Genomic DNA, 24560 nt, shown 5'->3' on the forward strand with positions numbered 1-24560 from the left:
TGGTGTCTCCAGTGGGGGCTGCAGCTGGTGCCCAGGGATGGGGGGCTGCTGTGTCTGGGGACAATGGGACCGAGGGTGGGAATGGGCCCCTCTGATGTCACTGGGTCTGGGACTGATGTCCCCAAAGGGAATCAGGAACTCGGAATGGGGAGCTGAGGGGGGGCTGACAGCCCTGGGGGTGTTTGGGACCTGGGATGAGGCTGTCCTCAGAGGTGTTTGGGACAGGGATGAGGCTGATGGCCCTGGAGGCTATGGGGACCCCCATGGTACCTGGGATGGGATCCCATGGTGGGACTGGGGGTGGAACTCATGTTCTCAGACCATGCTGGGTCTGGAGGGGATGTCCCTGGGGATGCCAGGTTTGGGGATGGCTTTATGACTCCACAGTGGGCCTGGGTTTGTGTCCCTGGGGGGACCAAGGGTGGGGACTGAGGGGTGCTGGGGGTGGGCCCCATCCTGGGTTTGCTGCCGGTACAACGCAGTCGATTGTGCTGCTGATCTTTATTTAAACGCTCCTGCAAATATTCTGCTGGCTTCTGCCCGGCTGTTGGGGCGCTCAGAGCCGGCTCTCGAAGCTGCGAGGCGCCTGCGGAGAGAGGAAGCTGCTGAGGCCCCGCCACGGCCGGGGGTGCAGGGTGGGTGTGAGGGTGCGGAGCAGCACTGGGTGCCCCGAGGGGTGTGGGCACCCGGCTGCACAGGGGAGCTGTGGGCACAGAGAGCTCTGGGCAGAAAACGGGGCACCAGCTCACAGCACAAATCTCTGCTGAGTTTGGGCAGTGGCAAACTGGGCACCCAGAGCACCTTAGCTCAGAAAACCCCATGGCTGCTCTGGCTGATAGCAGCCATCCAATACCAGTTTGGCAACTCCCCCCAGGCCCACCAACTCACTCTGTCTTGTGCACCCTGTACCCATGCAGGGAGCACCTTGTGAACAAATATGAAAATAGTCAGACCGATGGACACAGCCAAAATGAAGTCTTTGATATAAACAAGCCAGGCAGTAACAGCATTTACTGCCTCCGTGTTTGCCGTGCCCACCGCTGCGTTCCAGGTGGTCCTGCTGAGTCTCCTCTTGTCCGCACCTGGAGGAACAATTATGCACATCAGCGTGTCCTGCACAGCTTTGGCCACCTCATGGGAGGGCTGACATTGCCAGAAAATGTTCTTTCCCACTTTGTCGGCATCTCTGAATGAGGGAATATCCTGGGTGGCAACATTTCTGTGGCTTCAGTAGAAGCCAAGAAAACTCTCAAAGGCCTTGCAAGTCCAGGCTCACCAGAGCCTCTCTCTCTCCTCTCTCTCTCTCCCTCTCTCTCTCCTCTCGGCTTCGCTTGCACTCTGGAGTGACCACAGTCCAGTTCTCCCAGTGTCTGGCTTTGCTCCCCATTCCTGGAGATCCTTAACATTTGCCCACAATTTCTCTTACTCTTGCCCACCTTCCCTTTCCAGGCTTGGTTGGTGCTGCCTGGATGGACTCTCTGACCCTGTGGGACACACTGTCCCCCCATCACATGACAGGGGAGATTTCCTCAAACCCTTGGTGTTTGATTGGTCTGTCAAGGCCTCAGGAAGGTTGAGAGCCTCATGCCCGACCAGTCTGTCCCATCCCATTATGGGGATCCTTCACTGAACAGTCCACTGGGTCGGAGGGGGTTTGACTGAACTGTTCAGGGTCACACCCAAACACAAAAACCCCACCCAGCTCTGCACCTTCACCCACTGCCAGCGAGTGCCAGCACCTGTGAAGGACTCACAGTAAGAGTTTACAGAGTAACACTTAATAAAATTGGGACAGGTTAAGGTTCCAGGATTCCCTAATTCAAAGCAATACACTGACAATCTCTAATTCCCAATAAAAGCTGGCTCAAGACAATCCTTCAGCACACAGAGTACAGTTCTTATGCAATGGGCCCCTATGGGGCAGAGACAGGTTCAACCCGGTGAGTGACCTCAGAGGTAACTGAGGTAAGAGTGGAGTCTTTCCTTCTCCTCCCCATTTGTAACTCATTTTTATGCTATTTCTCTATATTTAGGTGGAACTTGAGTGACGTTAGTTATGCATCTTACTCAGTGAGGGGTGGTTGTCCCTTAGGGGTGGGTACAACAACGGGTCACAGAATATTCCAAGTTGGAAGGGACCCTGAAGGATCATCAGGTCCAACTCTTAAGCAAATGGCCCCTATTGGGATTGAACCTGCAACCTTGGCATTATTAGCACCATGTTCTAACCAAGGGAGCTCATGTGGGGATACCTCAGGATAGTACCTGAGATAACCCTGGGATGGGACACGGGCAGTGCCAGGACAGGGATTTTGCCAGGGTTGCTGATTCAGGGGCAGGACATGTTCCTGTCTCCGCCTTGGTTTTCAGCTGCTGTGCAGCTGATCAGCCACAAAGTACCACTGAGTTCCCTCCTCTGCCAGGGTTCTGACAGCGCCGCAGTGTCTCTGCTCTGCTGTGGCTTCGTTCAGTCTCCCTTGGACTGTTGTGTGTGGGAGGTTGGGTGTGCTGACTGTGTTCCATCCAGGGAGCAGCAACCATATTTTTCCCTATAACTTCTGTGCCATTATCTTTTTACCCTCAGTGGCCTTCCCACACCCCCTGAGCAGGACTTGGGGCTGGACAGAGAGCATGGGGGGAGTGCAGATGTTTGACCAATCACCCCTTGGAGTGAGATGGACAAAACCCCTCCCTGGGTCAGGGAGGGCCACCCCCAGCTCTTCCTCTACAGCCCAGCACCCACACTCTGAGGGGACACACTCGGGCCCTCAGGAGACACCCGAACCTCGCTCTCCCTCGCTGCCCTTTCTCCAGCATGGGCAGCGCTTGCCTGCTCCCAGTTTTCAGGTCTTGTCTCCCATGTATGGCCCCTGGCAGGACTGCCCAGTGCCTGGATAATTTGGAAAACATTCCTCTAGCCCAGAGTGGGGGCCTTCCCCAGGACTGGCCAGCACTGCCAAGGATCAGGGAAAGGTAAAGCCTCAGTGTGGGTCAGGTACAGAGGCTGCAGGGGGATGGTGCAGGGTCCCCCCAAGCCGTGCTGGACCCGTCGGTGCAGCCCTTTGGACCCCAGTTCCCAGGAGGGATCCCCTCTGTTGAGCCAGGGCCTCCAGGGCCTCCTGGCAAGCTCTGGGATGCAGGTGCTGCAGGAAGGACATTCAATCCAGTCGCATTTCCTGTGATCTGCTGAGTGGGGTCCAGGTGACCTAGTTCCCAAAAGGGCAAAGTTGTGAAATCCCTGAGAACAGGATGTGGGGGGCAGTGAGCCTCTCCCCACATCCACAGAGGGTCTGAGGGCGTGTTCCTGGCACAGTGACGGCCACAACCTCCCCCGTCCCGAGGTGACAGGGACCCCGGTCGCTCCTGGCTGCTGGCAGAGCTCTGGCTCTGTGCTGACAGTTTGGCTGCTGACGCGAGGAGCAGCAGCAGCAGCAGCAGCAGCAGCGGGGCAGGGCCTGCAGACACTCGGGATCTCGGCGGATGCTGCCGGGTGGCCGAAGGACAGCGATTACCTGGCACTCCTGTTGGCTGAACGGCCCCGGTGTTTTCCCCAGGGACTGGCACTGCCTGATGGTCTTCCTGAGGTGCCTCCTTATCCACAGGCTCACGCTCCAGAGCTTTAGAGAGAAAGTGTGTCAGCTGAATTGCAAGTCCCCATTCCTCATGGGGATCTGCCAGAGCTGGGGGCTGGCCCTGCCCTCCCCACCTACCCACTGCCCACGGTCGCCACGGAGCAGCCCTGACACCCCCGGCTGGCAGGGCCACCAGGAGGAGGATGAGGGCCAGGGCCCACCGCGCCTGCACCATGCTGTCACTGCTGGCACTGTTGCTGCTGACACAGCTGGTACTGCTGGAACTGCCGCTGCTGGCACTGTCACTGCAGGCACTGCAGGCACTGCTGGCACTGGCACTGCATGCTGCCACTGCTGGCACCGCTGGCACTGCGGCACTGGCACAACTGACACAACTGGCACAACTGACACAACTGGCAGTGCTGGCACTGCTGTTGCTCCTGCCATCGCTGCTAGAGCCTTGAGCAGGAACCAAACTCTTCAACAAAACACCCAGGAGGATTCTTGGTCTCCTGCCCAAGCCTTCAGCCACCTCCAGAGGAAGTGAGTACACTCTTGGTGGTGCCCAGGAGGAATCCTGGGAGGCTGCCAGACATGAACTGGCCTCTAACACGGACACAACAGGTACATGACCTACCTGGGGGCATCTGCAGCTACTGCCCACGGCTTCAGTTGCTGACAGACTGTTATAGGTTATAAATTCCATAGGGGAATTTTTCTTCCCCTGCTGCACTCTAAGAAAAAACAGAGTGAGTGGGGGAAAGGAAGTTAATTAGCTTTACAAAAGATCTGGCCGAATTCCTAGCTAATGGTCCATCAGAGAGGCTGGGGGGAGAGGAGAGAGAAGTTTTAGGAGGGGAGAGGCAGACGGCGGAGCTCTCTCTCTCAGACAGAGACGGGGGTCTGCGTGCAGGCATTTGGAGAGAAGGACTGGGGATCTGGCTTTTTGGCTTCTCATCCTAGTCAGCTCGGACTACTGGCCTCAACTTGCCTGCAAGCTGTCTCTTGTCTCCAGCCCGGATCTGCTGTGTTTCATCGGAGAGTTGCGTGCCCACCGGGAGAAAAGGGAGGAGTTTTGAGACACCGTCATCTGAGACAACAGTGAGTCCCATGGGAGTGAACTGCTTCCCTTCCCTTTTTCTCCCACTGAGGGAAGGGTCCCCCAATTTCTTTTCGGCTCCTCCCGAGACCCCCCCAGGCCCCCCTCCCGCGTGGTGACCGCCAGAGCCCAACAGCTCCCCCTGCAGGCCCCGATTAGGACTGCGCTAAAGGACAGAGAAGTGTTCCTTCAGACTTGGTTGGTTGGTTGGTTTGGTTTGGTTTTTTTTCTAGGACTACTGTCTAGGTTTTTTGTGTTCTGTTACTGTTTTTGCCAACGTACATATATCTTTTAATAAAGGGTTGTTATTTCTTCTGTTTTTTCCACACTTCCTCGATTAAAGCCCCTTAATTTTGAATTTACAATTGCTGAGAGAGAGAAGTTTGGTCTATCTCATAACTCATCCTCTTTAGCAAAGAGGATGACACAGACGAAACCACAACACTCTTGGAAATGCCAGGACAGAGTCCCAGGGAGCCTCCAGGAAAGGACCTGCCTCCAGCATGGGCAAAACACTTTGGCTTGCAACCTTGGAGGGGTCTGGGGCTGCTCACAGCGGTGCTGGCTGTTCAAGGATGGACAAAACGCATCCAGCTCCTGGTGCTGAGCACAGAAATCACAGCAGCAATGCAAACGTGTTCCAGAATAAAGCCGGTCCCATTCCCTTCCCCCCAGCTGCTCCCTCCCTACCCCAGGCTCTGGGGCACTTTCCCTGACGTGATGCACAGAATCCTCTCTGCTGACACTGTCATCAAAGCTGTGAAATCACAATTCTGGCCTGTGGCTGAGCTGATGCTTTTGCACGAGGGGCAGCCAGCACGTGTCATGCCTGGTGATCCTGGCACTGGCACTGCTGAGGTGTGAGGATGTGAGCAACTGGGGGCTGGGGTGGGAGGTCAGGGCTGTCGGGAACGGGGCTGCCCAGGCACCGTTCTATTGCATGTCCCGTGCCTTGCACACACATCCCCTGTGCCTTGCACACCTGCACCCCACTCCACTGCACACCTGCACCCACATCCATATCACACCTGCACCCACATCCACATCACACCTGTACCCACCCATATCACACCTGTACCCACATCCACATCACACCTGCACCCACATCCATATCACACCTGCACCCACATCCACATCACACCTGCACCCACATCCACATCACACCTGCACCCACATCCATATCACACCTGCACCCACATCCATATCACACCTGCACCCACATCCATATCACACCTGCACCCACATCCATATCACACCTGAACCCAATCACACACATCACACCTGCACATCCATCCTCACATTGCACCCACATCCATATCACACCTGAACCCAAATCCACATCACACCTGCAGCCCCTCCATTGCTCTGTTCCACACCCCGGGGGTCCCACGGCTTCACCCCAGGGTGCCATTGCCCATGTACCTGACAGACCCTGTCAGGGAACACCCCCAAGGGGCAGCGCCCCATGACATGGGCTGGGGGCACTGGGTGGGGGTTGCCCCAAACTTCTTCTAAGCCTCCAGCACCAGCTGCCCAGCAGTCTGGGGAGGGTCAGTGCACTCAGGCCAGACATTTGAGGAGGGGGTGCAAGGCATGTGATCGATATGGAACCAACCCACTCAGCTTCCAGGCCTTCTGTGTGGAACATTTTCCATTGGAAAGCATCTCAGTGCTTGCTTGCCATAAAGAACTGGAGTTGTGAGGCCGCGGGATGAACTTTCTCTGTGTTGTGTCAGGCAGAGATGGATCTAAGGGAAAGCTGGAGCTGCTGATTGGAACATGCCCAGTCTTTGGAATACACAAAGCTGCAGCTTCCAGCCCATGGATGGCGGGGCATGAGCTGTAACCACCATGTTCCACCATGGACTGCAGTCCAATGACCCCCCAAAACTCCCCTCAGAGGGGGTGAAGCTGAGCACGTGGCAGCCCCTTGGGAACAAATAGCAAAGCCACGGAGAGTGAGAAGCCTCCAGGCCCTGATAATGCTCTTGGTCTGGGCTGAGGGAGGGGAAGTAGAGCTTGTTGGGGTGTCCTTGCCCAGAGATTTCTTTATTTGGGATCCCCTGGTGAGGCAGCAGCTTGAGCTGCCAGAGGATAGGACTGACCTGTGCCAGTGAACTCCTGGGATAGGGCGAGAGCCCAGGGTCACCCGCAGGTGTACCAGGGAGGAACGGGGGTGCTGAGGGGGGCTGTGGGTACCAGGGAGGGATGTGGGGCCTGGGGAAGAGATGGAAGTGCTGGGGATGGGATGTGGGTGCTGGGGATGGGATGTGGGTGCTGGGGAAGGATGTGGGTGCTGGGAGGATGCGGGTGCTGGGAGGATGCAGGTGCTGGGAAAGGGTCACAGGTGCTCAGGGGGTTGCAGGTGCCCAGGGGCAGGAACAGAGCCCGGAGCGTGGTATGGACTGACCGTGACCCCCATTCCCATCTCCCTGTGCCAATGGAGGGCAGCAGGGAGAGAAGCAGGGATAGAGTTGAGGCCGGGAAGGAGGGAGAGGTGGGGGAAGGTGTTTTTAGGATTTGTTTGACCTCTCATTCCTGTGCTCTGATTTGATTGCTAACAAATTCAACTAATTTCCCCAAATCGAGTCTGTTCTGCCTGTGACAGTAATGGGGCAGTGAGTGACCCCTCCCATCTTTATCCCACCCCAGGAGACTTTCGTTGTATTTCCTCTGCTCTGTGTAGGTGAGGGGAGGGATGGAGCAGTTTGGGGGGCACCTGGTCTCCAGCCCAGGTCAAACCACCACAGGCTGGCATTTTCTCTTTTTCTTTTTTTTTTTTTCTTTTTCTTTTTCTTTCTCTTTCTCCTTGTCTTTTCTTTTTTTTCCCTGCCTTTTTTCTAATTGTCCAGTACTTCTCATTTTCCCCTATTTTGCCTTTTTTCCCTTTGCATTTTCCTTTTTTTCTCCTTCCCCCATTTTTCTTGTCTTGTTTGCTTTTCTTGACCTTCCCCCCTTCTTCCTTCAGTTTCTTTCTTTCTTTCTTTTTTCTTGCCTTTTCCCTTTTTTTCTGCTTTTTTTTCTCATCTTTTCTCCTTTTTTTCTTACCTCTCCTTCTTCCCCTTCAACCTTTTTTTTAATTTTTCCCCTTTTCCCTTGTCTTTTCCTATCCCCCCTTCCTTCCCCTTTTTCCTTTGCCTTTGCTTGTTTTTCCGCTTTTCCCAGCCATTCCTATTCCCTCCCTTATCCCAGCTCCCGGGTGCTGCTCCCAGGGCGTTCCCACAGGTGCGAGGTCCCCGCCCCAGAGCAGCTGAACTGGGGCGTTTTGGGGTGTTTTCAGGGCGATTGAGCCCCTTGGGGCGCTGCTGGTGCCGGTGGGGTTTGGAGCTCTGGGGGGCCAGAGCTGGGGCTGGGGCTGCGGGCCTGGGGGTGGCGGGGCCTTGGGCTGGGGAGCGGGGCTGGGGGGCCGATGGGCCTGGGGCGCGCCAGGGCCCCCCCGGGGCTGGGATTGCTGTGCCCGGGGGTGCTGGGACCTGGGTGGGCTCGGGGACAGGGACAGGGGGCGCTGGGGCCCTGCCGGTACCTCTGGTGGGCTGAGCCCCGTGTGGGGCCGGGGCTGGGCCGGGGGTCCCGGCGGTCCCGGTTCCGGCGGGGCCGGTTCCGGTCGCGCTCCCCGGGGGCGGAGCGGGGCCGGGCCGGGCCGGGAGCGGCGGGGCCGGCGGTGAGCGGGGCCGGGGGACCCCCGGGGGTGCGGGGCGTGTGAGCCCCCGAGCCGTGCAGGGCCTGTGGGGCCGAGCCCCCCGGGCCGGGGAGGGTTCAGGGCCCCCCAGAGCTGCAGAGGGGCGCTGGGGCACATCCCCCCGGGCTGTGGGGCAGCGGGGCCCGTGTGGGGTGTGTTCCCCCCAGAGGGTCTCTGGGGGCTGTGGGGCCTGTGCAGGGGGTGCTGCCCCCCCATCTCGGGCCCTGTAGGGACTGTGGGGTGTGGGGGGCAGGTGTGGGGTATGTTACCCCCCAGCCCTATAGGGGATGTGGGGTGTGCTGCCCCACCCCAAATCCCTGTGGGGTGTGTGGGGGGTGTTACTAACCCCAAATCCCTCTTCGAGGGGTGTCGGCTGTGTTACCCCCCTCCCCAATTCCCTGTGGGGCACACGGGGGGGTCCCTCTCCCAGAGACTGCTCCGTGTGCCCCAAACCTGCCAAATTCCCACTTTCCACCCCTTTCTATCTCCAGGATTTTTCCCAGGACGTTCAAGCCCCAGCACCTCTGCTCTCCAGTTTGGGGGTGTCCCCCCACCTGTGACACCCCCCCAAGGTACCTGATGCCCTGGGGACCCCCCACTGCCACCAGCCCCTTCCCACCTTGAATCCCCCCTATCCTGGGGGTCCCTGACCCCAGCGGGGTCCCCCCCGCAACCTCTTTTCCTGCCTCCTTTGCCCCCACCCAACATTTAAAACCCAAATTGCTTCTTTTTCCCTCCTTTTTAGGGAATAAAATTCCTTACCCGCACCCCAGAGAAAGGGAGGGGGTGATGCTGATTTGTGGGGCTGGTGGTTGGGATGCTGGTGTTCCGAGGCACCCCATGGCTCCAGATGTGGGGGTGGAGGGGGCTGACGAGGGCTCTGGGGTCCGCAGGATCTCACTGTCCCCCTCATGCCCATATTTCCAACCGATCTAACTGGATCTGCGTTAGTCCCATTGGATCTGGGTACCCAACATGTCTCTGAGGGTTCATCCTGCTGGAGAACCCACTGCCCCACGCCTCCGGGTGCTGATCCCCCCAGATCCAGACTGATTGCATGGGATCTGGGTTGATCCGTGTCCACACACATCTCCCAGGTGTGACACCAGTTTATCCCAGCTCAAATTCCTCTCTTGCTGCCCAATATCAGGATACCTCACAGCATGAGCGTGTTTTGGGGTGTATCCACCCACATTTGGCATTCCCAGGGTTTGTCCCATCCCCCCCCTTCCCGTTTTTCTTTCCCTCCTCAGATGAAAACCTGGATCAGCAATTCGGACCAAAACCTGGAAGTTTTCATCCCGTTCCTGGGAAAATACCACCGTCCGTTTTTGGGGCGCTGCTGCCAGACCTGCACCCCCAGGAGCTGGGTGAGAGAGTTTGGGATGGGGCATGGTGGTGACAGGATCCCTGTGCCGAGGATCCACGTTGTCAGTGATCTGATCCCGCTTTTCCTCCCAGGATGGATTCTATGCCGAGGATCTCTCCACTCTGGGATTCCGTGACGTCAGCCGTGTGACGGAGAGGGATACACGGTGAGGCTGGATCAGCTGCGTGCTGGAAAACAGCTGGAAAATGGCTCTTTTCCCCAGATTTCCCCCAAATCCGCATGGGAGTCCCTCGCCATCCTCCCCGCTCCCAAATTATCCCAAACCGAGCTCATGAATCGTATTTTGGGAGGCTGGAAGTGGCGTCTGTGAGGGCTTGGGCTGTGGTCCAGCCATGGAATGGAGGATCTGGGGTCATTTGTTGTTTTCTTGAAGCAAAACTTGGAGTGTTGATGGGAAGAAGGTGGAGTTGGGGGATTGTTCTTCTCGCTGGCTCCAGCCGGTATCACTGGGAGTGAGCCTGGCTCCCTGGGAAAAGGGAAAAGAGCCAGATCCCTTTGGCTTCTCTCCCCTTTGGGAAGAATCCCTGGATTAACCATTGTGTGCTGGTTTTTATCCCACATCAGATCATTATCCTCCATTCAGCTCCAAATATTCCCAGCTCCAGCTTTGAAACCCTTAGACGAATCCCTTGGGATCCCAGGGAATGCAGTTCCCCTGTCCCACTCTGTCCCTTCCTACACGCTCTGGGATATCCCAAAGCTGTGTCCCACCCCACTCTCTGTGGATGTGGGGAGGATTGGGAAAATTCCGTGATTTGGGATGGCCTGAATGCCTGGTTTCCTTCCTGCTGGGCAGCCTGGAGCATCACCTCCAAATTCCTAACTGTAAAACGGAGATGAATCCCAAATCCTGGTAAAGGGGCATTCGGGGGGGGGTGATCCCCCTGGAAAAGTCCCCCCTCCAGGTTCTCCCTGTGTGTCCCCTCCAGGTTCCGGGGGTGGCTGGTCCGGAGGGTCTGCGGATTCCTCGCCACCTGGGAATGGGAAATTCCATCGGAGACCCCCAGGGAGCTCCCAGGGAAGATCTGCGGCAGCAGGAGGTGGGTGGGAGCATTGGGGGGATCCCGGGATCACCCTCAGCCCAGGAGGGGCGGGCCCCCATTCCTGGGGGATCCTGTTTAGTCCTTGGATCTCGGGTCAGTGGGATCCGGGAATGCCGCCGAGGCTCCCTGGATCCTGGCACGTGGATCCCAGGGTGCTCCCCCCTCCCTTCCCCCCCAGGGTGCAGGATGTTGCCTCCAGCCGGGCCCATGGATGCGGAGGGGATGAGGGATCCCGGCGGCACTGGAAGGAGGAGATCTGCCGGATCCTGGGGGAAATCCAGGCACCGCTGTCCCCTCTCCTGCTGAGGTCAGGGATCCTTTGGGGAAATCTTCTGGGATTCTGTGGGGGATGGATCCAGATCCTTTGGGAGGTCCTCTGGGGGGATGCACACGGATGGCTTGGGGGTTTTCTGGGATCCTTGGGGGGATATTCTGGGCTCCTTTGGGAGCTGCCCATGGATTCTTTGGCCAGCTGCCCTCGGAGTCCCCCACAGCTTCTGGAGTCCTTCTGGCAATTCCTTCCGGGGAGCTGGAGTGGGAAAATCCAACCCCTCCAGGAGGGTGGGAACCAGAGGGAGCCTTCCCTTCCCCACTGCCTTCCCCCTCCTGTCCCTGAGAAGTGGGAATTCAGGGCTTCCTTGCTGGTCTGATCCAGTGGGAATAAATGATCCCTCCAAGCCCTTAAAGGGAAGGAATTGCTCAGGGAATAAGGGCATGTTGGGATCCTTTTGGGGGGAATGCAGGGATAACTGATGGCAGCTCTGGTTGCCAGGGGAAAGGAGGTGTCTCATGCCATCCAACCTTTGCTGTGTGATAAAAGTGGGCATTTGCCTTTGTGGGAGCTGCGCTGGGAATTTTGAGGCAGGCTGGGTTGTGGCAAGTGAGGCAGGGGGTGGGAGTGTTTGGGGGGTTGGGGGCCGCCCCGTGCCCGCGGGGTTGCTCATTGCCAGTTTTGCTGCAGGCTGTGCCACTGGATGCTCCCCAAGCTGCTGAGCCGTCTGTTCCTGAGCGTGCAGCTGCAGCGGGGGCAGCTGGAGATGGTGCTCCGGGCTGCCAGGACGGTACGGAGCCCGGCCGGGCGCTCCCGTTGCCCGGGAGGGCCGGAATTCAGCCCAGGATCCTTCCTTGCAGCCCGAGGTGCCGCTGGTGTTCCTGTGCACCCAGCAATCCCAGCTGGATGGGCCGCTCCTGTCCTTCCTCCTCCTCTCGCAGGGCATCGGGGCCCCCAGGGTGACAGTGGGCACCCGGATCAGCCCTGGCCTCCGGTAAGGAGCCGGTGTGGGATGTTCCCGGGGGCTGCAGGGGGATGCAGTGTGTGCCCACGGTGTCTTTGCCCCCCAGGTCCCTGCTGCAACGCCTGGGAGGGATTTTCCTGCCTTCGGGAATGGCGCAGGCACGGAGTGAGCGGGATGAGGGGCTGCCGGGCGCTGTCCTGGATGCGGTAGGTGCGGTCGGGGCTGGAAAATGCCCTGGAGCGCTTGGGGAGGTGCCGGCAGCTCCCAGTACTCCCAGTGTCCCCCCAGTACGTGCAGGAGGTGCTGCGGAGCCGCCAGCCCCTCGTCATCTTCCTGGAGGAGCCCCTGGGTTTGCTGCAGCTCTCGGATCCCGCCCGGCGCTGGCTGCTCCGGGTGCTGCGGGCGCTGCGGGACGGAGCCGTGCCCGACGTGCGCATCGTCCCGGTGGGAATTGCCTACGACGTGGCTCCCGGCAGAGCGGGGCGGGATGGAGCGGTGAGAGGGGGTCAGGGGGGTCACCGGTGCTCACCAGAATCCCTGGGAGCATCCCTGGGGAGTGGTGATCCCCCAAATTTCTGGGGTTATCCCTGGGGAGTGGTGTTCCCCGAAATGTCTGGGGTTATCCCTGGGGAGTGGTGTTCCCCCAAATCTGCGGGAGCATCCCTGGGCAGTGGCATCCCCCTAAACCCGCCGTCAATCCCTGGATCCCGTCTCTCTGCAGCCCCCTCAGCCCCTCGGGATCGCCGCGTGTCTCCGGGCAGCATTCCAGGCCCTGCGCCGGCCCCGTGGCTGTGCCCGGGTAGATTTCTCCCAGCCCTTCTCCTTACGGGTACGGCAGCTGGGGATGCCCCCGGATCCGTCCTGGCACTGGGGGGCTGTTTCCAGGATGTTGGTGGGGTTGGGGTGTCTGAGGGTATCCAGTGAATCCGTGCTGGGTGATCTGGGCTCCTCCCAGCCCTGGGGCTGCAGGGATCGAGTGAGCTCGTGGTGCTGAGGGCTGTGAGCACCCCCAGGCTCCTTTCTGCTCATTCCCAGGAATTTGTGGAGAACAACTTGGTGGGGCCTACGCTCAGCGGGAATCGACCAGAGCAGCTGCTGCTTCCCACCATCCTTGGCACGTGGTGAGGAGCTGAGCCCCGGGCAGCGTTTCCTCTTGGATCTCTGCTCCCGGCTCCTCTTGCTCAGCCCTCTCTCCCCAACGTCCCAGCGTGCCGGATGTGGGGAATGTGGGCACTTTGGGTGCCGGTGTGGGGACAGAAGAGGAGATTTTGGTGACGGCGCTGGGGCTGCACACACTGAGCGGTGAGGGGTGCGGGTGGTCCCTGCATCCCTTGGGATGGCATTCCCTGCTGGGGAATGGGGGTGGGGGTTCATCACCCCCCAGATAACGAGCCCCTCTCCCCCCCAGCAGATTCCAGCGCCTGCTCCGCCATCATGGCTGTGGGAATCACCGCGGCACTGCTGCTCCACAGGCACCGGGAGGTGGATAAGGAGCTTTTCATCTTTCCCTTCCCTCAGAGCAGCATTCCCAGTGGGAATCCCCTTTCATCCTCCTCAGAGCAGCATTCCCAGTGGGAATCTCCCTCCATCCTCCTCAGAGCAGCATTCCCAGTGGGAATCCCCCTCCATCCTCCTCAGAGCAGCATTCCCAGTGGGAATCACCCCTCTGTACCTCAGAGCAGCATTCCCAGCAGGAATCCCCCTCCATCCTCCTCAGAGCAGCATTCCCATTGGGAACCACCCTCCTCTCCCTCAGAGCAGCATTCCCAGCGGGAATCCCCCTCTATCCTCCTCAGAGCAGCATTCCCATTGGGAACCACCCTCCTTTCCCTCAGAGCAGCATTCCCAGCGGGAATCCCCCCTCTCTCTCCGCAGGCCGTGCTGCTGCCCCGGCTGATGCGGGATTTCTCGGGGCTGCTGGAGCAGCTCCTGCTGCGGGGCCGGGCCGTGGGATTCCGCGGGCAGCTGCGGGCGCTGGTGCTGCACAGCCTGCGGCAGCTGCAGCCCCCCGGGGCCGGGCTGGGGCCCCCGGAGGCCTCGGCACGGGGGCAGCTGGTGCGGCTGGCGGGGGGCGTCCGGCAGCGCCTGGGCGGGGAGGCGGCGGGGGGTGAGAGAGCCGGGGGGCACCGGGGACAGCGGGGACGGGGGGCAGCAGGGATGGGGGTGCCGGGCACTGGGGGGATCGGAGACGTCAGCGGTTGGTGACAGCGGGGACTGGGGAAGGTGAAACTGCGGGCTGGGGACTGCGGGGGGGTTGGTGACACCAGGAGTCAGTGGCACTGGGGGAATCGGTGATGCCGAGGGCCAGGGACGCTGGGGAATTGTTGGCACTGGGGAATGGGGATGTTGGGGGGACTGGGGACAGCGGGGGGGCACTGGGGACAGCGGGGATCAGGAATGCTGGGGAATTTGGTGACGCGTGGGGAACTGGGGACAGCGGGGACTGGTGACAGCCCTGTGCTGTCAGCCTGTGCCATCCGTGCCCTGCTGCTGGAGGTGCTGCCGATCCTGGGGACCCCCTGCGGCCCCCCCGGGATCGTGCTGAGCCGGGAGGAGCTGCTCCGCAAGATCCTGGAGGTGCTGCTGCTGCTGCCCCCCATCCTGCTGGGGCTGCAGGTGGGGACACGAGGGTGGCCTGTCACCCCCCACCTGCTGGGGCTGCAGGTGGGGACACGGGTGGCCTGTCACCCCTCTCCTGTGTCCCCAGCCCTGCCAGCCTCCCGAGCGCCACAGCCTGGACATCCTGGACAAGCTCGTCCTTGGGGGGCTGCTGGAGGAGGAGGAGGTGGGTGTCACCCCGGGAGCCCTCCTGGCACACACACGGGTCCCTGCTGGGGCTCAGGGTGGCTTTGAGGGGACAGCCCATTGTCCCCCCAGCCTGAGAGCGAGTGCAGGGGCTGCGACGTGGCCCCCCGACCCTCGTCCCGGGGCCATTCCTGCTGGGACTTCACCGATGACAGCGACAGTGACAGCGAGGACAGGGTCCCCAAGCGCTGCTACAAGGTACTGGGGGTCCCCCACCACCCCCTGGGCTGGGGTGAGGGGGTGTCCCCCAAATCCAGCTGTGTGTCCCCCCAGCTCAGCGAGCCCCAGGGCTTCCCCGGCTTCCTCCTCTTCCTCTGCCGCCTCCTGAGCCCCGTCCTGCGGAGCTACGGCCGGGCTGCGGAATTCCTGGAGAGACCCCCCTGGCCGCAGCCCGGTAGGACCCTCCAGAGTGGGGAACCCCTGGGGACCCTGGGAGGGCTGGAGCCCCCCAGGAGCTGGGATCTGACACCCCTCCCAATTCCAGAGGCAGACTACGTGGAGGCGCTGCTGGAATTCCTGAATGAGGATGAGGATGGTGAGTCAAGGTGGGAGGGGGTCTTGCTTTTGGGGGTCACTGCCCCCCTAGACTGGGCTGGGGGTGCCCGTGGGGTGGGATTTGGGGGTTCCCTCGGGACTTCTCTCCCCACAGGGTATCTTGACAGGAGCCTGGCCCTGAGCTCCCTGCAGAGCTTCAAGGACATGGGGGTAAGCACAGCCACCCCCCAGCCCCCCAACATCCTGCTGCCCCCCCTGACCTCCCCGTGCCCCCCCAGGTGCTGGAGGAGCTGCAGACCCCCACTGGACCCCTCCTCCAGCTCTCCCAGCCTTTCCAGTCTGCTTCCAACCGGGAGAAGTTGAGAGCCTTCATTCACCAGTTCACCCAGTTGTAACCCCCCGCACCAGAGTCATAAATGGGGCCCAGGGACCTGATGCCTCGTGGATTTATTGACCCGGGGGGGCGGGGGGGAAGGTTCTGTCTCTCCTTCCCTCACCTGGGATGGAAAATTCCATCATTTCTGGTGGTGGTGCCCAAGACAGCTCCAACCAGCACATTTCCCCCCAGCCCTTCTCTGCTCACTAACAGCAGGTCCAGTTTTCAGTAAAAACATTGGGATAAATCAAACTCTCTATTTTTTTAGTATTAGAAAGCAGGCATTAGTTTAGTCACAGTGTTGGAGTGCATGGGGATAGTTCCACTCAACATACCTACCCACTTTCAAAACTTTTCGTTATTTATACATTTTTAGCAAAGAAATTCATGTTCATTGGTTATGTTACATAATTCCCTTAAATAAGTAATATTCTATATTCTATTGATTATTACTTTCTCACTTCTCATGCTAATTAGTCCACATTTTCAGTCCTTTTATTATCTTTTTCCCAGATAGGGAGCGTTTCAGTAGACTGATTCTGAGTTCTCTTTGTTAGTTTCTTCTTTATCTGTAGTTTCTGCAACATGTTCTTGTAGCCTATAAATTTTGAATTCCTCGTATCCAGTTCTCAGCAACTTATCTCTCTCCCCCAGGCTTTGTTCATTGAGGCATGTCGAAGTTGGTTTAGCAAAACTTTAAGTCTCAGTGATTTTCCCAGACTAGTTTCTAACAATTGCAGCTTTAAAAAACCCCTTGCTAAAGTGGAAAATTACACTGCTGATGATTAATTAAAACAATTAATTAGAAAAGTTAATTAGGAAAGTGAGGCACTGCCCTGGTTAGTTCCCTCACCAACTGTGTCAGTTCTCTTCCACACCCTCTGGGTACCTCCTGGGCCGTCTCCTCTTCCCCCGGGGGGGTTCCAGCAGGTCCAAGTCCCCCAGGAGTACAAGGGCTGGTGACCTTGAGGCTCCTGCAGAGCAGATCCTCTACCTGTTCGTCCTACCTGGGTGGGGTCCACCAGCCTCCCCCGGGACACCCACCCTGCAGCCCTTCCCCGATCTTTGCCCACAGCCTTATCACCTTCATCTCATGATTTCAGCACAGCAGAAGCACCCCCTGACCTGCCGAGCCACCCCAGCACCTCCTTCTGAGGAGCTCAGAGCCATCCAGGGCAGCACTGAGGTCATGCCCATCATCCCCCCACCCTTCTGTGATGGTAGCTACCTCAGAGCTCTCCTGCTGCTCTGTGGCTCCTGTACATGGTGCAGCTGCTCTTGAGCTGGACTCTCACCCCCAACACCAGCCTGATGCCCCCAGGCTCATCTCTGCCCAGCCTGGGCTTATCCTCTTTCCCCTCCAAACCCGGTGAAAAGCCCCTTCAATCAGCTCCACCCGCTCATGGCCCAGAACCTTTTTCCCCCCCGGGACAGGTGGAGCCTGTTCCCAGCAGGTCCAGGGCCACCTAAACCACCCCAGGGTCAAACCGCCAAATGCCGCCCATGGCAGCAGCCTCTGCCATGGATCCATCAGGGCAGTTTTCCTGCCCCTCTCAGTACTTGCCCTGGTGCTGGGGGAGCTGAGAGCACGAGCTGGGCACCTCCTCCTTTGGCCAGCTGCCCCCATGCCCTAAAGTCCCTATAAGTGTCCTTGGGCTTCTCCCTTCAGTCTCATCACTGCCAACCTGGACAACTCCTGGAGGGGGACAGTCAGCCAGACAGACCAGACCAGACCAGGAATGTTCCTTACCCAGGCCCCAGGGAAGCACAGACTTCCCTGGGGGATGGTCCAATCAGCACATCGGGGTCCCCGCTCACCACGGGAGGGTTCCTGAGGACAATTGTCCTTGTTTGCTCCCCTGTAGAGCTACTTGTAATATGTGGGGTTGGCTGACAGCCTAGAAATCACTCCTTCATCACCTCATGGGGCTTCAAATCCCCCCAGACTGAGGGTCTATGGTGCCCAGGGGGTCTGCAGGGTTCATGGAGGCCTCGGGTCTGTGGTGGCCAGGGAGTCCCTGGAGGCCAGGGGGTCTGTGCAGAAGAGCCCATCCAAGGCCAGGGCCCCCTCACACTGTGTCCTCCCAAAGGACCAGCAGCCCACAACCACGTTGGCTGAGGACAATGACAGTGGCCACCAAGGTGGTTTTCAGGGCACCCACAGCATGACCAGGACCACCAGCATGGGGATGGTGACAAGGACAAGGATGGTGATGAGGATGAGGATGGTGACAGGGGCACTGATGCAGCTGTGACTTGGACCGAGTACTTGCCCCTGGGGCTCCCCATGGACCTGCTGGCTCTGGGGGCGGGGGGCAGCACTAAGGGGTGGCCTGGGGTGCAGGGGGACAGGGGCGTGGGGCAGTGGAGGAGAGGGACCCTCGACATGCTGTCTGATGGCCCTGCCTGTGGTCCCTGCCTGCAGTCCCCTGCTCCCTGCCCGCTGGGCCCTACTGGTGCTGTCCTGCCCATACCCCTGCCCACAGTCCTTTGTGCTGCCCATGCCCTGCCTGTACCCTGCCTACACCTCTGCCTGCACCCCTGCTGCCCAGCCCCCACGTCACAGCCTGTTCCTGCTGCTGCTGGTGCCTATCCTGGGGTCACTGGCACTGCCCATCCCAGTGCTGCTGCCACCGTCGGTGCCAGTGCCGTTGTTGGTGTCACTGTCACTCCTGACTGCTGTTGCTGTTGGTGCAGGTCCTGGTCCCCGTCCCAGTGTCCCTGTCACTGCTGTCCCAGTGTCCATGTCTGTCCCAGTGTCCCTGTCACTGCCAGTCCTGTTGTCTCCGGTCTCCGTGGGGTTTTAGGAGTGAGGAGTGGGTTGGGAGTGCTGAGCCCTGGCCCTGGAGCGGAACTGGGTGGCACCAGGGGACAGACGGGGATCAGCCCCGGCAGGTCCCGCTCCGGGCTCTGCTCCTGCCCCCCAGCACCTGCAACCTCCCAGGGAATTGGGACCCTTTCCTGGTATCTGCATCCCCCGATACCCACATCCCTCCCTGGTACCTGCATCCCACCCCCCACCCCCTGCTCCTGCATCCCTTCCCAGTACCTGCAACCCTCCCTGGCACCTCCCCCAGCACCCACATCCCTTCCACAGTACCTGCATTCCCCTCTGGTACCCACGTCCCTTCCCAGCACCCACATCCTTTCCCGGTCACTGCATCCCACCTACATTTCCCCCATCACCACCCCTTCCTGGCACACCCATCCCTCCCCAACTACCTGCCTTCCCCCCCAGCCTCACCGAGCCCAGGTCTGTGAGAGTCTCACCTCACCCCTGCCCCAAAACACCCCCAAAGGGTTCCCCCCCATCCCAATTCCCACAATAATTCAGAATCAGGAAGGCAAATCCCTAATTCTAGGCTCCTTTTTGCCCATTTATTGGATGTTTTTCCATCCAGCAGCATTCCCAGCCCCCAGGAATCATTGTACTTTGGGGGGCCTGGGGGCCGTGATGCTCCATTCTCCCACCAGCCCCCACTTCTCTCCCCCAAAGCCCTCATTTCTCTCCAGACTTGGGCTTTGGGGAATTTTCCCCATTTTGAGGGGTTTGGGAACATTCCCAAGCACTGGCACAGAGCTGCTCCCAGAGGGGATAACACTCCTCCCTGCAGCTCTCAACCCTCATTTCTCTCCTTTACAGCACCTTTTTCACCCCTATTTCACCCCAAATCGGGCTCCGGGCACTCCTGCTTCACCACCCCCCTCTGGATCCCACAGAATCCAGCAGCAAATCCAAATCCAAAACTCTTCCACCATTTCCCCCTTTAGTAACTTCTTTGGGTGCTGACACCCCATGGTGACCCTGGGGGTCCCCAGCTGGGGGGGCCACACTGTCCCCCCGGTCCTGCTCCCCCCCAGCCCCCAGTGAAGCCTCCACAGCCCAAAGAGGGGGGTTACCCTCACCCTGGGTGCTGCTGGAGCCGGGATGGGATCCAGGAGCCTAGCACCACCCTCAGCTCCACCTGGGGAAGGTAAGGACAGTGGGGACCCTCCACTTGGGATGGATGGAGGGACTATCCCAGTGCCAGGCTGGGGGGTTCATGGAATCTCCCCCCTTCCACTGCCTTTTCCTCCTTCACCTCCAGAGATTTCCACCTGGAGCAGGTGAATCCTGGCTCTGTGACCTCTCCTGGCCCTTCCCAAGCCCCCAAACCAGGGGAGACACTGGTGTGTCCCCCTCCAAGGGCTGATCCGCCATCAGAATTCCCTGTGCTGCATCCTGCTCCATGTCAGATCAGTCGGGAATCTCCCTCCAGCTCGACCACAGGGTCACAGATGCCAGTGAAGTGGATCTGGGAGGAAGAGGAGGGAGGGGAGAAAGGCCGAAGGCTGTGGCTCACATAGGCTTCCAGGGACCTCAGCAACTGCCTTGGCTTCTTTTTGGTGGATAATTCCAGCTCTGAAAGGATCAGAGGGGAAAAAGGTTGAGGGGAACAATACCTGGATGGTGTCAGACGCCCAACAGACCCAGCATCCCAATGTTTTCCCTTGGAAAGGGTGTAATCGTGTTTTCCTTGGGATGAGGGAGCATGGGAAGCTCCTCTCCACCCCCAGCTCAGCACCAGCCTGACCCCCTGGGACTGGAATCCAGGGAAGATGGGACAAAGCCGGAACTCAGCAGTGCCAGGTGGATCCCCATTTCCGGGGGATCCATTAGCTCTGTGGACACCAATCCCCTCTGGAATAAATAACTCATGGACTGGGGTTAAGCTATGGCTCTGTGTGAGCCTGGGGAGAAGGGAACGTCCCCACATGTCACCCACCCCAAGCCACCCTGGCACAGCATCCCTCTGACATGGAAAATGGGGGAGAGGAAAAACCCCTTGGAGCACTGGGATAGGGAAATATTGTGAAAAACCTCAGTGTGAGGATTAAATGAGGAATGTTTGGGCTTCTTGGGCATTACAGCCCTTGGAACTGGGCTCGGATGCACTGCGAACACAGCGGGGGGTCTTCAGGTTGTCCTGGGGTTGTTTTCCCAGGGAAAATAAGGAGAAGGAAAAGCCGGGAAGACAAACCCTTGAGGAAGGACCCGGCGTCAGCGACAGTCCCGCACTGCCGCTTCCAGAGGCGGAAGAGCTGCAGGAAGGCAGCGGCATAGAGGTCGTTTAGCACCCCAATGACCTGCTGCCGGCGGTTGCATTCCCTGGAAAACAGGAAGAGGGGCTTGGCCACATGCCGGGAGGGGCCCTGGATGCGGTTTGAGAGGCCAGAGCAGCCCCCCCTCACCGGGAGAGCCGCTCCTCCCGCAGCGCCTGGATGACGATCCGGGTGATGTTCACGGACATGATGCAGAAGGGAAAATTCTGCAAGAGAACCAGAATTCCGGCGTTATTGCAGCTCAGATGGAAAACCCTCCTCCCCTCTGGCACCTCCAACCCTTTGACACCAGATCTGTGTGGCCCCAAACCCACGGGATGGGTGACAGACCCACGTACTGGGATAACAGCTCTGTGGATCCAGGCTCGGATGGATGCTGACGGTTGAGCCGAGCTCGTATCCCAGGCTTAAACCTGGACTAAAATGTGGAATTTAAGGAGACAGGCTCCACTCACTTCCATTTTCCTGTTGCCCAACTCTCCAGCCCTTTTATCCTACTCTAAGCCAGGATCAAATCTTTAAAATCCCATTCCCAGCACAAATCCAGTACCTGGAGCTCAGCTCCAGCCTGGATCAGGGCTCTTTGGGCACCACCTTCCTCCCCTCACCAGCCTGAGGGCGTTCAGCATCCCAAAAAAATCCCTGGAGAGGTTCTTGTTCTTCCCTTTCCCGGAGCACTGGGAATTCCAAGGGAGATCCCCCCGCAGGGAGGAGGGGGAAGGCCGTGCCTGGGTTTCATGCTGGGAGAGCTGGAAGATCTCCCTGGCCAGCGACAATGTTCGGGAGTCCAGGACGAAGAACAGGATCTGCATCAGCCCCAGCATTCCTGTCCCACGCAGGTCGGTCCCAGGATCCACACCTGGGGGGGCACGGACAGCATGGAGTCACTCCCTGTCACCTTCCCATTCCATGGGCTGTTTATTCCCTGTCACCGCACTTCCAGGGTACAGGAATCCTGGGGATTCCCTTTCTGGAGGGAAAGCTTCCAGGGAATGTCTCTAATGGGGCCACCACCTCACTCACCTGGGCATTAACCAACCCTGCTCCCCCTGATACACTCCTGCTCCCATACTTTTCCAGGAATTACCAGCTTTTTTAGGCACATGGTACTGGGATGACCTGGCCAAGTAGTCCAGTTGTACTGGGGCCAGTTTGACTTACTATCTTTATGAATAAAGGAATTGAGGGTGCCCTTGGGAATTTTGTAGGCATATGGAGAGGAGTGTGAGGATTGGGGTGAGGCTGCACCTCAAATCCTGGGATGAATTTTGGGGTCCCAGAAGGACACTGAGGTGCTGGAGCGTTTCCAGGGAAGGGCAATGGAGATAGGGCTGGAGCACAGGGAGTGGCTGAGGGAGCTGGGATAGGACAGAGCTGCTCCAGGGGAGGTTCAGGTGGAGTTTGGGAATGGCCAGAGCTCGTTGCCAGTCCTACCCTGGAATCCCAGCTCCTCCCAGTGTGTCCCATAGCGGGGGCAGCCCCGGCGGGAGCGCGTCAGCTGCCGGTAGATGGTCTGGAGGATCCGCATGTGCACCCACTCCGAGTCATCCAGGGCGCCTGGCAGGGGGGGGGGAGGGACACCCCGGGGGGAGGGAACACCCCACGTGGCTAAAAACACCCCTGGGATCTAAAAAACACCCCCCGGCACCCAAAACCAGCCCTCAGTACCCCAAAAACACCCCCGCTGCCCCCAAAATGCCCCTCAGCGCCTCAAACAACAGCACATCCTCCAAAAACCCACCCCAGAGCCCAAAACCACCTTAAAAATACCCACAGCTCCCCAAGAGACGCCCCTTGGCTCAGAAAAAACACCCCATGGCTACCCAAAACTCAGCCCTCAGCACCCAAAAGATGCATCTTGGCACCCAAACAACACCCTGCAGCAGCTAAAAACACCCCCTCGTGCCCAAAAAACACCTCCGACACTCTAAGAAATCCCACAGTGCCCAAAAAATGACCTTTGGTGCTCAAACCCCAACCACAGCCCCCTCAAAAATGCCCCCCGGCACCTAAAAAATACCACTTGGCACCTTCAAAACCCCCTTGGTGCCCTAAAATGGCCCCTCAGCCCCCAAACCCACAGTCCCAAGGTTTCCCTGTGTGGGACCCCCTGGGATGGGCAGACATGACCCCCCCATGCTGAGGGACTGGGGGATTCCCATCCCATCCCGTCCCATCCCATCTGTGCACGGACTGAGGGGCAGGAGGGGCTGGGGGGATCCTGCCCGGAGCCGTGTCCATAGGGAACAAGCAGGGGGATGAGATCCAGCGCTCCCCAGAGCCGGGAGCAGAGGGGACCCGGGGCCACTCACACTGTGCCATGGCCAGCACCAGCTCCCGCTCCCCCCGGAGCTGTGGCCGGAGCCGGGGGGGCCCCCCGAGGCAGCGCAGCAGCACGGACAGGCCCCCCCGGCACCCTGGCCCCCGGACCTTCCTCTGCGGGAGAGACCCCAGACCCGTCAGGGCTGAGCCCCCGGGGGGAGGGGGGCTGGGTGCCCCCCAGCCCTAATTCCTGCCCTGCCCCCGGGCCGTACCCGGCTCTGGGAGAGCCCGGAGCTCTGGAAGTGCTGCAGCGCCTCCGCGAAGGAAATCGGGGGAGGGGGCACAGGCGAGGTGCCCCCCAACCCTGCAGGGAGAGAGGGAGGGGGTTAGACCCCCCCGGTGACCCCTGGCCCCCAATGACCCCTGCTCCCCCTGAGTGACCCTTGAACCCCCAGTGACTCTTGACCCCCCAGAGTGATCCCCAGGAGGGTGGAGCCATGGGGAACAGGGGTAAAACAGGGAGTCTCCTACCCCCTCCCGCCCCTCCACCCCCAAATAACTCCCCCAGGTGCTCCCCTACCCATCCTGCCCTCCGGGATCCAGGTCCTTCCCTCCTCCCCAGACCTTTTCAGCTGCCAGGCCCCCGTTGTTCCCAGTACCTGACTGGATCTCTTCCAGAGCCTCCCACTCCTCCTGGGCCCGGAGCTGCTCCTCGCTGATCCCTGCCCGAGGGGAGGAGCACAAGGGTCAGATCCGGGTGGGAGACACGGGATGGGGGATTTGCTCCCTTCCCCCAACACCCCCCAGCACATCCTGGAGTTGGATTTCCCCTTTTCCAGGGAAAATCCCAACTGCAAGGTTTATCTTGGGTGGTCTTGGGGAACAAGCTGGGACCAAATGGATTTGATTGAGACCTCCCCGCTGGATCCCTGGGGTCCTTCCCAGCCCCCCCGGTGACCTTCCCACCAGGAAACACAGGGGTTGATCCAAGAGAAGCAGGAGAAGCTCACCAGGGTCCGAGCACTGCCCCTCTCCAAGCACCAGCGCCTGCAGGACCCCATCCTGCCCCAGAGCTGGGATCTGGGGGGGAGAGAGGAAACCAGTGTCACCTCCCGGGACAGACCCCAGACACCAACCGACCCAAACCCCGAGGATTCCCCCCGGGAACCGCCCCTGTGCCCCACTGGAAGGCGGCTCAGGCTCCTTCGGAAGAGGGTTTCGGGGGGCGGTTGTGCCCCCAAGATGATTTTACACGGATACAATCGAGAGGTGAGGGGGAATGGGGGGCTGGAACCCCTGAGGTGAGGAGGCCCCCGGGGGCTCGGCCGGGGGGCTCCGGCCGGACACGCACGGGCAGGGACTTGCCGGGGGAAACACGCGCGGCCGCCGCTCCGGCCGCTGCTCCGGCCGCTCCGAGCCCCCGGCGCCGCTCATGCCCTGCGGGAGGAGAGCGGGGCGGAGATCAGGAGGTGGGGAGGAGGGTCCTGGAGATTGACACCCC

The 24560-nt window shown here is 59.6% G+C and overlaps 3 protein-coding genes across 6 annotated transcripts in view; 2 read left to right on the forward strand and 1 right to left on the reverse strand.

The window, feature by feature from the left end:
- The window catches only part of LOC113995197, a 196712-nt gene that overhangs the window by 3951 nt on the left and 168201 nt on the right, over positions 1-24560 (forward strand). The window lies entirely within an intron of this gene.
- Positions 4058-16170, forward strand: LOC113994903 (glycerol-3-phosphate acyltransferase 2, mitochondrial-like). Of its 3 annotated transcripts, XM_027734422.2 has the most exons (22): positions 4059-4673; positions 8842-8922; positions 9604-9720; positions 9812-9885; positions 10670-10780; positions 10962-11090; positions 11745-11844; positions 11915-12048; positions 12125-12224; positions 12307-12513; positions 12740-12847; positions 13054-13139; positions 13226-13320; positions 13430-13500; positions 13894-14125; positions 14486-14634; positions 14726-14803; positions 14896-15021; positions 15097-15217; positions 15308-15358; positions 15473-15528; positions 15597-16170. In XM_027734422.2, exons 3-22 carry the CDS (start codon positions 9604-9606, stop codon positions 15711-15713), a joined length of 2262 nt encoding a protein of 753 aa, XP_027590223.1. In that variant the 5' UTR covers positions 4059-4673; positions 8842-8922; the 3' UTR covers positions 15714-16170. The 3 variants fall into 3 exon arrangements, with proteins under 3 accessions (XP_039242311.1, XP_039242312.1, XP_027590223.1); XM_039386377.1 differs by having other exon boundaries at positions 4058-4673; positions 13427-13500; positions 14896-15217; XM_039386378.1 differs by having other exon boundaries at positions 4058-4673; positions 14896-15217.
- Positions 19046-24520, reverse strand: ELMOD3 (ELMO domain containing 3). Of its 2 annotated transcripts, XM_039386385.1 has the most exons (10): positions 24425-24520; positions 24070-24139; positions 23719-23781; positions 23332-23423; positions 23110-23233; positions 22232-22354; positions 21526-21656; positions 20927-21003; positions 20716-20843; positions 19046-20096 (listed from the first exon to the last, which is right to left on the reverse strand). In XM_039386385.1, exons 1-10 carry the CDS (start codon positions 24491-24493, stop codon positions 19927-19929), a joined length of 1047 nt encoding a protein of 348 aa, XP_039242319.1. In that variant the 5' UTR covers positions 24494-24520; the 3' UTR covers positions 19046-19926. The 2 variants fall into 2 exon arrangements, with proteins under 2 accessions (XP_039242319.1, XP_039242320.1); XM_039386386.1 differs by lacking the exon at positions 23110-23233 and having other exon boundaries at positions 22232-22424.

Source organism: Pipra filicauda, unplaced genomic scaffold (genome assembly GCF_003945595.2).
Source record: "Pipra filicauda isolate LSUMZ 115617 unplaced genomic scaffold, ASM394559v2 scaffold480_size458065_pilon, whole genome shotgun sequence".
Lineage (NCBI taxonomy): Eukaryota > Metazoa > Chordata > Aves > Passeriformes > Pipridae > Pipra > Pipra filicauda.